General features: G+C 38.7%; 1 protein-coding gene across 2 annotated transcripts in view; it reads right to left on the minus strand.

The window, feature by feature from the left end:
• Positions 1-294: 294 nt before the first annotated feature.
• Positions 295-13,674, minus strand: part of STXBP6 (syntaxin binding protein 6) — a 131,956-nt gene continuing 118,576 nt past the window's right edge. For both annotated transcript variants that reach the window (XM_087746644.1, XM_087746645.1), the window contains exons 5-6: positions 9,793-9,950; positions 295-3,155 (exon numbers count right to left, since the gene is read on the minus strand). In XM_087746644.1, the coding sequence (XP_087602770.1) occupies positions 3,132-3,155; positions 9,793-9,950 (182 nt within the window). In that variant the 3' untranslated portion in view covers positions 295-3,131. The remainder of the gene's footprint in view (positions 3,156-9,792; positions 9,951-13,674) is intronic.

Here is a 13,674-nt window from a genome sequence, read left to right on the forward strand (position 1 = left end):
TCATCACAGTTAAAGTATTTAATGACAAAATCAGGGTTTTCAGTAATGACTCAAGAGAGCAGGTCCCACTTTTTTTCCCCAGAATGGCACAAAATTATTTCTACATCTCTGAGAACTTTCAAGGAATTGGTTACAATAGATACCAGCAAGTATTACAATTCTGGCATATCATAGCAAAACCTACCTACCTTTAAGATCACTTTTTAGAGAGCACATTTTTGTTAATATTTCACATAATGCACAACTTTTGCTAGACACAAAAGTAGCCTTTTAAGACAGTTTGCAGTACAGTAGTCAAGTCTAACAATACATTATTTTTATTCTTTGCAGAACTTTAAAAAGATAAAGAAACTATTGATGTTGTTACAATCTACAAATACATTCTTTCATATGAAACATTAACCTGAATTATAGTATATGTTATGTACATGACTATCTAATAACACTAGGTTGTATACACTACAAGCTAAGTTCCAGAAGGAAATTGCAATGCTATAAGATTTACCTTTGGATAGACATTTATACACCTCATTTTTTTTTTTTCTAAAAACTACCAAATCTTGTAGTTTAATGAACAGCAAGAACAAAGTAAACACACAGACAAACCACTTGTCCTTCATTCAATAACACTAGGTTACTTAGAGTTCCCATAGTAAATGGCTTTTGATGGTTGGATAGAAGTCCTGAGTTACAATACATAACACAATACACTTAACTAGAGGGTAAAAAAAAAAATGCTGAAAACTCTCAGTGGGACTAAAGTAATGTTTTAGAACAGTTCAACTCACAAAAGGTCTGGAACTTAGCAGTGCAACTGTGACCTTGTCCTGTCCAGCTGATATTCATGTAAACACCTGAAAACCTATGCCTTTTTATCTGAACTTAGACAACTAATTCTTTTCAGGTTTATCTGATCTGGGTTTTAGACATTTCTTCTAAATTATTGACAAGCTTAGAAGACCAGCTAGATGGCAGTAGTTCGAAACTTATTCCTTCTTTCTCTCACGAGAAAGACTTGTGAGGTTAGCAGCAGAATATAGTTTTAAAAAGTAAGAGTGGAAAAGATAATGACGGAAGATAGCTATGTGGTCAAAAATGTACTCCCTGACTGATTTCTAATGAAGCTATTTTTAAAAAATAGCCTAACATTTTGTCTTTAGCAAAAGTTTAATTTCTAATGAGGGACTGTTTTCCTGGTTAATTTGCAGAAATGCCCACAGTCATTACAACAGCGCTCGGAAAGCTACTGACATTTCCAGGGCAAGCATTAATCGCACGTAGCTCAATGGAGTGTTCAGAACTCATGTTGCTAATGAGCCTGTTCTGATTTATAACAGATGTGGCCAAATTCCTTTTCAGTTGATGGTGCTGGATGTAGTAACTGTTAGAGCTGATGCTAAATAGATCTAAAGGATCATATGGTACTACACAGATGACAAATTTATCCCTTCTCTCAATTCCCACTGTGAAATTAAATAAAAAGCTTCATACAAAACAGTTTAAATTACAGGAAAAAAAATCCAACAGATGTAAAGTTTGAATGTAATCAGTTAACTAGACAGTGTCCTTCGTTCAAATAAGGATGTTTTCCTAAAGCCAAGCATCTTTTTACAAAATGGGTATTTGCAAGAGATTTTCAGTTACTTCAGCTTGCAGTAACTAAAATATTCTCAATTACTACAGAAGCTTTTATCTCTCTTACAAGCACTGCTCTGAGGATTTTACTGTTTAAAGTGTCGTTAATAATGCAAAAATCTTATTCTACACTGAAAATGAAAACTACAGTACATTCATATAATGTCAGCTTTCTGGCTCTCTGGTAAGATGAGGACAAAAACGAAGAGCAGGCATCTTCAGAAGATGAAGGCTGAAACTTCTGCTAGGGTTTCTGTTTCTAGCTTACTGGTTAAAAAAAAAAGTGCAGCATCTTTTTTTTTTTTTTTCCTTCATTTGAGAAGCATATTAGAACATCTTAAAAAATGTTAAGAAAACAGCTTGTGAAGGAAAAGAGTAACCTACTTATTTTTGTAAGAGAATACAGTGCATATATTGCATATAGTGAACACAGAATGAAGTAGGGAGTCAACCTTCCAGTGATAATATATTGAAAACTGAGACCCAGACTAAAAGTTATGATCCTAACGTACCAAGACATGCTTTTTGAAAGCTTCTATTTTAAAAATCACGATTAGCTAACACAAAAGTCATTCTAATCAGACAAATTTCTGAAGTGTTCCCAAAAGCAATTACTGTAGAATTTATGAAAAATAGGTGACTTGGAAAATAGTGCATTCTTATTTTCCCAGGCTTTTGCATTCTCTTTTACATAGGCCTTTAGCCACAGAATCACATGTAAAAAGAAAATGAAATGTTATTTTATACCAGATTGCTAAATTCTAGATTGTGTTTGAGGCACAGCTATGAGTGTATAGATGTAAAAATTACTTTTTTCTTCAATTTTGAAACCTCAAGCATACATTCTGTAGGTTTCATTATACTATTCAAATAATCAATCCAGAAGGGAAAACAGGAATATTCAAAATGCAGCACTGGTAACAGATTCCCCTATGAAACTCAGATATGCACTTCTGAATGCTGGTGATGGCACATGCAAAATTTCCTACATTGGGCAGAAGAAACAAGGTTTTCTGTTTCCTCAGACAAAGCAGTCTGTTCTCCACTATAGTTATAAACCCAGGTGTTTAATTCCAACATTCACATTCTGCTGATGCTACATAAAATGAGGAAAAGTATACCCTTTCTTTGGATTTTATTTCCATACATACGTCCACAACCAGTTAAATAATTTTCTGTACAACTGGGGAAGAAATATTACTATTTTAATCCTGATCAGCTTGTCATTTGGTCCAGTTCCCCTGTTTGCTTTCACTCCTGTAACAACTGAAATACAGGTAGGAAGTACTGCAGGACTGTGTAGCAATATTACAAAGGGGGAACAAAAGTAAGTTGAAAAGGTAGAAATGCAACACTTTTTCCTGCACAGAAACTGAAAGAATGCATCTCCACTGAACTGGAAGGAAAAAGCACACAGAAGTCTGGATCTCCTGTAAAAGTTGCTGAATGTAGCCTTTTCAGTTTCTCTCGGGAAGATTTCAACTTTGGACAGTATCTCAGCATTTGTGCTTCATGGCGAGCTGAAAAAGAAAGAAAAAATTAATTAAAGAGAGATCACATGTAATGATAGCTCTATCAAGCTAATGTGGCTAGTCTGGATCAGAAGAGTTTGTAAACTGAATTATCCAAAAGATGCCTGAAATCCATAACTTCTTTGCACACAGATATGCAGTTGTTCCCTTTACTGTGACAGACAGGCAAAGTCTCCCTTTGTTATGCTGAGGAGGCAGGATTTATCTGCTTTCATAGCTGTGTTTCCTAATGTTCCATTATTTTGCTATCTGTGAGGAGGGCTAGAGCAAGAGGCAAGAAACAAAGACATGCTTAAAAGAACGGTCATTCAGACCTAATGATTTGGATTGTTAAATACAATCAGAAATTCTAGACAAGTAATTTAAAACACCTGTTCAGCAACTCTGCCACTACGTAATGATGAAAAATTAAGGACTGATTGCCTTTCTATCTCCGTGATTACTTATTATTTCCATTTCAAATTATTCAAAAATGGACAAAACTGGGAATGAGAGGGAGAAGGAAGAGCTAAAGTGAGTTAAATCCTGTATAAAAAGTGTAGACAAACTGACTTTGGCAAACCAAGCAGAGAACTTAGTTTCAGGCTCTGTATAATAAAAAAATTGATATCTGTAGATAATAACATGCTAACGAAGCTGAGATGAGTAAACCCTCTAGGAAGTTACCTAGAAACCAGAACTGATAGGGGTAGTTAAAATTTCCTGATTTGCTACCACTGAAATGCTGATCAATAAATGACTCAAATTTAATTAACATAAGCCTTTGATACTCAAGAACCTGGTCATAAATGTGCCATTTTAAAAAAATATTATTTGAAGAGATATACTAGAAAGGGATTTCGGCATGAAAGAACTCCAACCAACACTTTTATTTCTCCCCTCAAACAACAATTTTTTTTTTTTCAGAAAAACATGTCTTTAGCAGGCAACTCTGACAACAAGTTTTTATTATACAGAATCCATAACTCTGAGCTCCTGTGCAGTCACCAACAAGGGGAAGGAATTTTTTAAAGGCAAACGAAGGTGAAGAAGGTGTCATAAGGAGGATGCGATAGATAACCTGAGCTAAATTCCAGCCTTTACACAACTAAATATAGATATATGTTTTCATTAAACAAACTCTGATAGCCAAAACAGAAGCACTCTGTGAGTGCTGTTGTTTCTGGTGCAAATTAAGTGTGGGTTTTTTTCTTTTTTCGTATTTTTTTACAGGTGATTAAGGTGTTTTTAAAAGATGCTAGAAAGAGTATTCCTACGCCATGCATCTTCCACTGTCTCCACTATGTGTTTTGTATCTTAAAATGACCTGACATATAGCTGAAGTAGAATCATAGAATCATAGGATCATTTAGGTTGGAAAAGACCTTTAAGATCATTGAGTCCAACCATAAACCCGATACTGCCAAGTCCACCACTAAACCATCTCCCTAGGTGCCACATCTACACGTCGTTTAAATACCTCCAGGGATGGGGACTCAACCACTTCCCTGGGCAGCCTGTTCCAATGCCTGACTACCCTTTCGGTGAAGAAATTTTTCCTAATATCCAATCTAAACCTCCCCTGGTGCAACTTGAAGCCATTTCCTCTTGTCCTATCACTTGTTACTTGGGAAAAGAGACCGACCACCACCTCGCTACAACCTCCTTTCAGGTAGCTGTAAGAGAGCAATAAGGTCTCCCCTCAGCCTCCTCTTCCTCAGACTAAACAACCCCAGCTCCCTCAGCCGCTCCTCATAAGACTTGCTCTCTAGACCCTTCACCAGCTTGGTTGCCCTTCTTTGGATACGCTCCAGCACCTCGATGTCCTTCTTGTAGTGAGGGGCCCAACACTGAACGCAGTACTTGAGGTGCAGCCTCACCAGTGCCAAGTGCAGGAAAACAACCACTTCCCTGGTCCTGCTGGCCACACTATTTCTGATACAAGCCAGGATGCCATTGGCCTTCTTGGCCACCTGAGCACACTGCTGGCTCACGTTCAGCCAGCTGTCAACAAGCACCGCCCAGGGCTTTTTCCACCAGGCAGCTCTCCAGCCACTCCTCCCCAAGCCTGTAGCGTTGCATGGGGTTGTTGCGACCCAAATGCAGGACTTGGCACTTAGCCTTGTTGAACCTCATACAATTGGCCTTGGCCCATTGATCCAGCCTGTCCAGGTCCCTCTGCAGGGCCTTCCTATCCTCCAGCAGATCGACACTCCTGCCCAGCTTGGTGTCATCTGCAAACTTCCTGAGGGTGCCCTTGATCCCCTCATCCAGATCATTGATAAATATATTAAACAGGACTGGCCCCAATACTGAGCCCTGGGGAACACCAGTTCTGACCACCCACCAACTGGATTTAAGTCCTTTCACCACAACTCTTTGGGCCTGGCCACCCAGCCAGTTTTTTACCCAGCAAAGAGTACACCCATCCAAGCCATGAGCAGCCAGTTTCTTCAGGAGAATGCTGTGGGAAATGGTGTCAAAGGCTTTACTAAAGTCTAAGTAAAAAACATCCACAGCCTTTCCCTCACCCACTAAACGAGTCACCTTGTTTTAGAAGGGGATCAGGTTAGTCAAGCAGGACCTGTCTTTCATAAACCCATGCTGACTGGGCCTGACGGCCTGGTCGTCCTGTATGTGCCGTGTGATGGCACTCAAGATGATAACCTTCCTTGGCACTGAGGTCAGGCTGACAGGCCTGTAGTTCCCCGGATCCTCCTTCCGGCCCTTCTTGTAGATGGGCATCACATTTGCTAACCTCCAGTCAACTGGGACCTCCCCAGTTAGCCAGGACTGCTGATAAATGATTGAAAGTGGCTTGGTGAGCACTTCCACCAGCTCCCTCAGTACCCCTGGGTGTATCCCATCCAGACCCATAGACTTGTGTGTGTCTACATGGTATAGCAAGTCACTAACCATTTCCCTTGGATTATGGGGGCTTCATTCTGCTCCCTGTCCCTGTCTTTCAGCTCAGGGGGCTGGGTACCCCGAAAACAACTGGTCTGACTGTTAAAGACTGAGGCAAAGAAGGCATTAAGTACCTCAGCCTTTTTCTCATCCTTTGTCACTATGTTTTCCCCCTGCATCCAATAAAGGATGGAGATTCTCCTTAACCCTCCTTTTGTTGCTAATGTATTTAGAGAAACATTTTTTATTGTCTTTTATGGCAGTAGCCAGATTAAGTTCTAGTTGGGCTTTGGCCCTTTTAATTTTCTCCCTGCATAACCTCATGACATTCTTGTAGTCCTCCTGAGTTGCCTGCCTCTTCTTCCAAAAGTCATAAACTCTCCTTCTTTTCCCTGAGTTCCAGCCAAAGCTCTCTGTTCAGCCAGGCAGGTCATCTTCCCCCCGAGCTTGTCTTTCAGCACATAGAGACAGCCTGCCCCTGTGCCTTTAATATTTCCTTCTTGAAGAACATCCAGCCTTCCTGGACTCCTTTGCCGTTCAGGGCTGCCTCCCAAGGGACTCTGTCAACCAGGCTCCTAAACAGGCCACAGTCTGCCCCCCAGAAGTCCAAGGTAGCAGTTCTGCTGACCCCCCTTCATTCCTTCATTGAGAATCAAAAACTCTATCATGTTGTGACTGCTGTGCCCAAGACAGCCTCCAACCATCACGTCACTTACCAGCCCTTCTCTGTTCGTAAACAACAGGTCCAGCGGGGCGCCTTCCCTAGCTGGCTCAGTCACCAGCTATGTCAAGCAGTTGTCTTCCACACCCTCCAGGAACCTCCTAGACTGTTTCCTCTCTGCTGTACTGTATTTCCAGCAGACATCTGGTAAGATGAAGTCCCCCACGAGAACAAGGGCTAGCGATTGTGAGACTTCTCCCAGCTGTTTATAGAATATTTCATCTGCCTCTTCATCCTGGTTGCATGGTCTATAACAAACTCCCACCATATCTGCCTTGTTAGCCTTTGCCCTGATTCTTACCCATAAACTCTCAATCCTATCACCACCATCATCAAGCTCTACACAGTCAAAACACTCCCTAACATACAGGGCTACCTCAATGCCTCTCCTTCCTTGCCTATCCCTTCTGAAGAGTTTATAGCCATCCACTGCAGCACTCCAGTTGTTCGAGTCATCCCACCACGTTTCCATGATTGCAACTATATCATAGTTTTCCTGCTGCATAATGGCTTCCAGCTCCTCCTGTTTGTTGCCCAAGTAACGTCCAGACAGACAAATTAAGCTGTAAGAGAAATCTGTATCCAGTCATGATACTGTAGTGGTGAAATTAATTTTGGGCTGACAATAATTCAAAGTATTTTTACTGTTTTACTGAAGGCAACTATTAAGCAACTAAAATGGGAACTCTGCTTTGCTGCACAAAGTGTTAATAAATACTAGTAAGTTAAAATTAGTGCCTTTCTCTTCACTGTCACTGTTTTGCCAGAAAGTTACAAATTTGCCATTTAAACAACACTCAGCTGGACCTCTCTTCCCTGGTTTCACTGGAGTAATATGTTTTCTGTACAAACATCTAAGGTCTGAATAGCAGCTGCCCCTCAAAGACTTAACCAGAGAAACATTAAAATAAACAATACTGTACTTATTCCTAAATGCTCCACCAAAACCCCAACAACCCCTCTTGCAAACCAAAGCACATCACCATAAAACCACAGTCTCTCTAACCTGATACATCCTTGGGTGGCTGCCCTATGCATTTTTGTGAGATAACAGTAGAGAAATTGCAGGACTACTGCACCGCTAAGATACAATTCAAGACTCGGGGCACCAATACAGAAAAATTTGCAAGAAAAAGGTGTTGTAAACCCCATTTTACTAAATTATCCTTATGATCATTAAGATGACAAGTATTCATTTGAGGTCCTCTAAAAACTAAACTATATTTTGTTTTCTTCAAACACAAAGATGTTATTTTCTTGTTAAAAAGACAAAACCCAAGCATTTATTACAAATCCTTAACTATCATCCACTGAAAGACTGTCACACTCCTGTTTCAGGCAGCTGATAACTGGGATAGCTTCAACAGCACATGGCCTCACACTCATCTGAGGAAGACTGGTAATCTGTAGAACTGGACTGGCAGGAAGGTTTCATAAATCTCAGCCCAGCACACAGTCCAGATGGAGATTATCCTTTTCTATCCTGCAGAAACTGTTCTCACTTACTGCCAGAGACATGTAAGCTCAAATGACTATGTACAAAATCCTGATTGAGAATTTTCCCACATTTTTTATTTTATTAAAAACATAAAATACTTGTGGATGTTTTTAGCTTCTCCACCATTCCTGCTATGTTTCCCTCCAATTTTTGTTGTGAATTATTACATCAGGATTTTGTAAACTTTTATTTCTAAATATGGTACAGCACAGGCTACGAAAGATGGTATTTTTATTACAATACTGCATCCTTTAATCCTGAGATTTTTAAAATAAGATTTTCCTAATAGAATCTGTTGAAAAGATTTTTTTCTGTTCACAGCATGTCTTCATCTGTGGAGCTGCTATTCTGCACATGTGGAAGATGAAGGGGTAACACACACTAATGAAACCTATTCAAATCTTAATCAAGATTTATAGCGGCCCAACTATCAGAGAAATTCTTCATTTTTGAACTCCCTACCAAGCAGCACTCTATGCTTTACTCTAAAGCAGCAAACCTTTTGCCCCTTATGCTAAAGGCAGCAGTAGCTGCTGTTTAAGGTTGGTTTAGTTGGCATAGTTATCATCACTGGTGGTGGTAGGAAGAGGTGGTGGTGTTAGATGAAAGAGTCCAAAAGCAGGCTCATACCATACTCAGGCCACTAAGCTGAACCATGCTAATCTAAATGGACCACAAGTAGAGGATTATCCCAGTAAATATTAAAAAAAAGTGGTTTTGTGACATTTTAAAGGCTAAATAAGACAGAGGCTTGCATACAACTGCAAGGTATCAATCCAAGATTTCCAGTGTTAATGCAGTAGCCAGGCATTTTTCGGCATAAGCATGATAAAGCCTAATGCACGTGCTAAGCAGCAAAACTATGAAAACTTGCATGCTAAAATGGTTGCTCACATTCAGAAAACTTTTACTTTTTTTTTGAAAAGCATTCTGTCTGCTGTGGATGTGTTACGCAGCCACCAAATCAAATGCTGTGGATGCCTAGAATTTCTGTCACAGAGATGGAAGCTCAGCACCATTATGCACATGCAGAAGCAACAGGCACAGTACTATCAATACCTTCCACCAAGAACGGGGAATGTCCATACATTCCTGAGACAGAACAATTCCTCAAAATCCTCATAAATATAACATTTCCAGACATAAAAAGATATGTCTTCAGAAAGAGAAAGTCACAGACCCATGACTCCTTATCAAAGGGGATTAACAACAATTTCACTATATTGCTGCACGAAGTATGAGGACTAGTACCAAACAGTAGTGGGAAGATGGATTTAAAATTTGATTCAGGAAGGTGAAGATAGGTAGTTTCAATTCAAGTGGAAATACAGCAAACCTCATATCTATGCACAGAAGTAGTTATAAACCAGAAATCTGCCAAGGGAGGAACAGTATCAAGGAAAACAGCAAGCTGTTTGTAAACAGTGACTGACAGCAATTCTTTCTAGAACTTCCTCCTCTCAAAATAAAGGTATGTGTCTCTCTAACCTACCAAGAGCCTTATCCCGCCAAAATCTTACCTTGTGTGCAGTTTCTGCAAACTGCTGAGCACTGTTTTTCAGCTCCTCTGTCTTTTCTTCTGCTCGACCTAGCCTTTCACCACGCTCATTCAAGGCCTGACTTGCCTTCTGTACTGCACTTGTCACACTGTCTGCTGCTGAATGGAGTATGCTGTTTCCTGCAATATCAAAAGAAACTGTTAGAACACCCATATATATATATGCTTTGTATTAAATACACTTATTTTCATTTATAATGTTCTAGAGCTGATGTGTTATCTGCTAGTTTACCATGTAGTTGCATTTTGGATAATGGGATATGTTATTGTTTTTCTCACTCAAACCATATTATTAGCAATTTATAAACAAGTACCACATGGCAACATAATACTTGAGGAATATAAGGAAGCAGTGGACATAACCTAACTATGTATTTTTTTTTTAAGCCTTATGCCCATACGTCATTTCAGGAAGCTATTCTACTAAATCAATGAAACCGTTCACAAGTGTACACAGCTTCTTTACAACACTCTCATGTTAATACAGATTAACCTTTGGAGGTTACACTATTTCCTTAGAGAATAAATGATTGACACCGCAGGACACATCTGTATGAATTCACCATTTTTTTCCATGTTATAATTATTATAATATTTCATTTGCAAATGCACCCCAAACACTATTACTACAGTTATTTTATGCTGCTCTGATCTATCTACCTTTGACCCTTCTCCACATGGAGCACCAGCCATGTTTCATGTGACAACATACTTTATTTAAACCTTAGTATTTAAAGTCCCAGCAAGGCTCAATATCTTCTAAGCCTTTAGCTTTATCATCCAAATCAACTTATCAGTTTCTCTGTTTCTTCTTTGGCATGCAATGTAGTAGTTTCTTCAAGTTTTCAACAGAACTCCATTTCTCCTCTACGTTTACCCCTTCTAAATGCTCACTCTTTTCAGTACTCTTTTCTATACCGTTTCTCAACAGAAGGGATTATCCTCTTTCTGGAATGAACTGATGATGAACTTTTATAATATAAACCACAGTACAAACTGAAAACTCTTCAGAGAAAGTTACACATTATCAGTATGAACTGGTATGTATTAAAATACATCTAAGACAAAAAAAAAAATTGTCTCATCCTTTAACCTTTTCAGCAGAAGTGTGTTTTCTTCCACAAGCTTTAAAATAATCTACCCACAGGGAATTTGTTATCTAGGAATTTGTCTAGACACATATAAAGGCACTGCCAAATAGAGCATTAACCACTCTTACACAGTTCTCTGAACTGCCCCAAATATTGTAATTGCACAGAGCATTTTTTCACAGCATGAAAACCAAATGTGTAACACTTTTAAATGAATTATGCTGGTAAAGGTACAAAACTAGTTCAACACACAAAGCTGAACCGAGCACTACAGAGCAAACCTGCTGTTATAACAAAGTCTGCTGTTCTTACAGACATACAAAGACAAGTGAAAATAAACACAAACCTACCGCTTTTATCGTTAATCTGAAAAGTGTATCTACTTCAAAAATATTGCCAGGTTAAAAAATAAAACCCAAACATTAATTTGAAGGGTTATTTTGCTATTATTTTCATAAGGAAAAAGAAGAACAAAAGACCCATTCAGACTCATTTTACAGATAATACTCCTTTCCTTAGAAACAGCAAACAAACAATGAAGCATGAAACCATAGGTTGCCCCAAGTAGCCTCTAGAACAACAGTACAAGCTGCACATGCAGGAACTATTGAGATAAACTGCCTTAAAATTTTATTAAACTAAAACACAACTAGTATCAAACTATGGAGGTGGGGGAGGGACCCAAGAACCTACACACAATGACTCGCATATGATGAGTCAATATGAGAAATACCAAGGAAAGAGCACCCTGGCCTGCTGTATACCAATACTGTTACATTTTTCACATTAGTAATTAAAAATAATGGATGTATAGGATGTGGAACAGCTATAGGTTTGGGTTTTTCTATTGTTGCATGGAACAAAGAGGCTGCATTTAGAAAAGGGAAATAACGATTGGCATTAATGTTGAAGAGATGAATATCTGAGAATACTCTGAGTTGGAACTATTTTGTTCATAATTTGCTGGTTTAAAGCCAGTTCTTAGGAGATTATTTTGGCTTCTGTTCAGGTAGCTTTCCCAATAAACACAAGTACTGGGCAACACTGCACTGGAAACAGTTTCCTTTTTTTGGTGGTGTGATCTAAAGGCTTTAACGTCTTGTATAAATCAGTGCTAGTTTTCTCGGATAAGAGTTTTAAAAGCTCTCAACACTGGATTAACTGTTGTTGCTTTACAAGATCACAAAGCTTCTGCTGAATTCAAGGGAAGCAAGGTACACGGAGAGCTTTATAAGAATAAGCATCTTCTGAAGTCTTAAAATGTGCTGGGGAGTAGAAGTTAACACATTGCTGACCTTCTGTCAATGTCAATAGGAAATTGGCAGAATGAAAATATTCTGTATTTTCTACATTCCTGAAAATATCAGGATTTGTGGCCAAAGATTGATATCTATTTCTCCACATTGTTTTCAGCAGAGAATGAACTTGGAAGTTTGGCACAATGATAGTAACTGTTTTTCTCTCTAGCTAATACAATATTGTGTTCTCTCCAGGTATGATCTGCTATTTTTTTTATGGGCAGTCACTTGCAGAAGCTGCTATTCTGAGACTGTTTTGGAGAACTACTTTTGGATAATCTTTTCCAATGGAATGTCAGTAAAACAATAAAATAAAATCCACTCTAATCTATAAGCAACACAGAAACCCATGTGTCAGTAGTCTGTTGAATTTCATCAGTGTATTTCTAGAGCATGTGTAGGTGGTTGCCGGTATGACTGACTATGCCTTGTCCTTACATTAGTACCACTGCAAGAATAACACCACTTGTACTGGATGTATTGGAGAATCATTCCTACAAACAGATCACCTACAACCTGCAAAATTTTTAAGCTGTTCTTCAGGAAATAACTACTGTGATTCATGACCTCCAGACAAGTTTGTTCCATGACTGAACAACAAAACTACCTGAACTGTACCCACTTAGGTGTAAACTTATGCCAGCTGCACTGAGACACTGAAGAAAAAACTAAAGAAATGACAGTCAACATCTCTTTCCTAGAGTCTGGAAAGATTGTTTTCCATCTTTTCTCAGTTTTTACCAAAGATGTGACAACTGCTGTTAACCACCTTTTTTTTTTTTTTTTTTTTTTTTTCTTTTTCCCCTCTGTGAAGAGTCTGAGGGGTTTCAGGACTTCTCATCTACTAGATTAGAAACACAAGCTCCTCAATGGAAGGCTTTAAACAGCTTTTCACATACATCTTCTCAGCGAAGAGATTTTATAGCACTTGCAAGATGAGATAAACACCACCAAAATATGGGTATGGGTCAGCTGATGTTCTGAGTTGTTTTTAGTAGGAAGAACTTGCTTTGTTCTAAGATGTTCAATTCCAAGGCCCTGTGATCTCGAGTTTTGTGTGGCTGCAGTCTTCACTGTGAGCAGAAAGAGTCGCATGCTTGTATGGCTGCTTTTTCTAAGGTATAAAGAGATCCTTCCATTTCCAGAGCACATATATCTTTCTATAGCTCTGTAGAACAGATCCCAGTAGTTGATACTACAGACTCTTCTCTTTCAAATAAACATGAAAGCAAAATAGAAAAAGTTTACTTATTTTGCAATTTTATTAAACAGCTTTTTTTTTTTTTTTAAAGTCTCTATTAAGGGCAAGCACACAGCTTTTTGCTATTTAACAGTATTTGCAGACTCAGTGAGTAAGTGGAGCAAATATTGCCAGATAATATGGGGAAAATATGTATTTATACTGAGTTTAATATAAAGTATTAGGTTAATATTAAATTCTAGTATCAACAAAAC

The sequence above is a fragment of the Nipponia nippon genome, unplaced genomic scaffold (assembly GCF_047370975.1).
Source record: "Nipponia nippon isolate SJK-2023a ecotype South Korea unplaced genomic scaffold, ASM4737097v1 scaffold_10, whole genome shotgun sequence".
NCBI lineage: Eukaryota > Metazoa > Chordata > Aves > Pelecaniformes > Threskiornithidae > Nipponia > Nipponia nippon.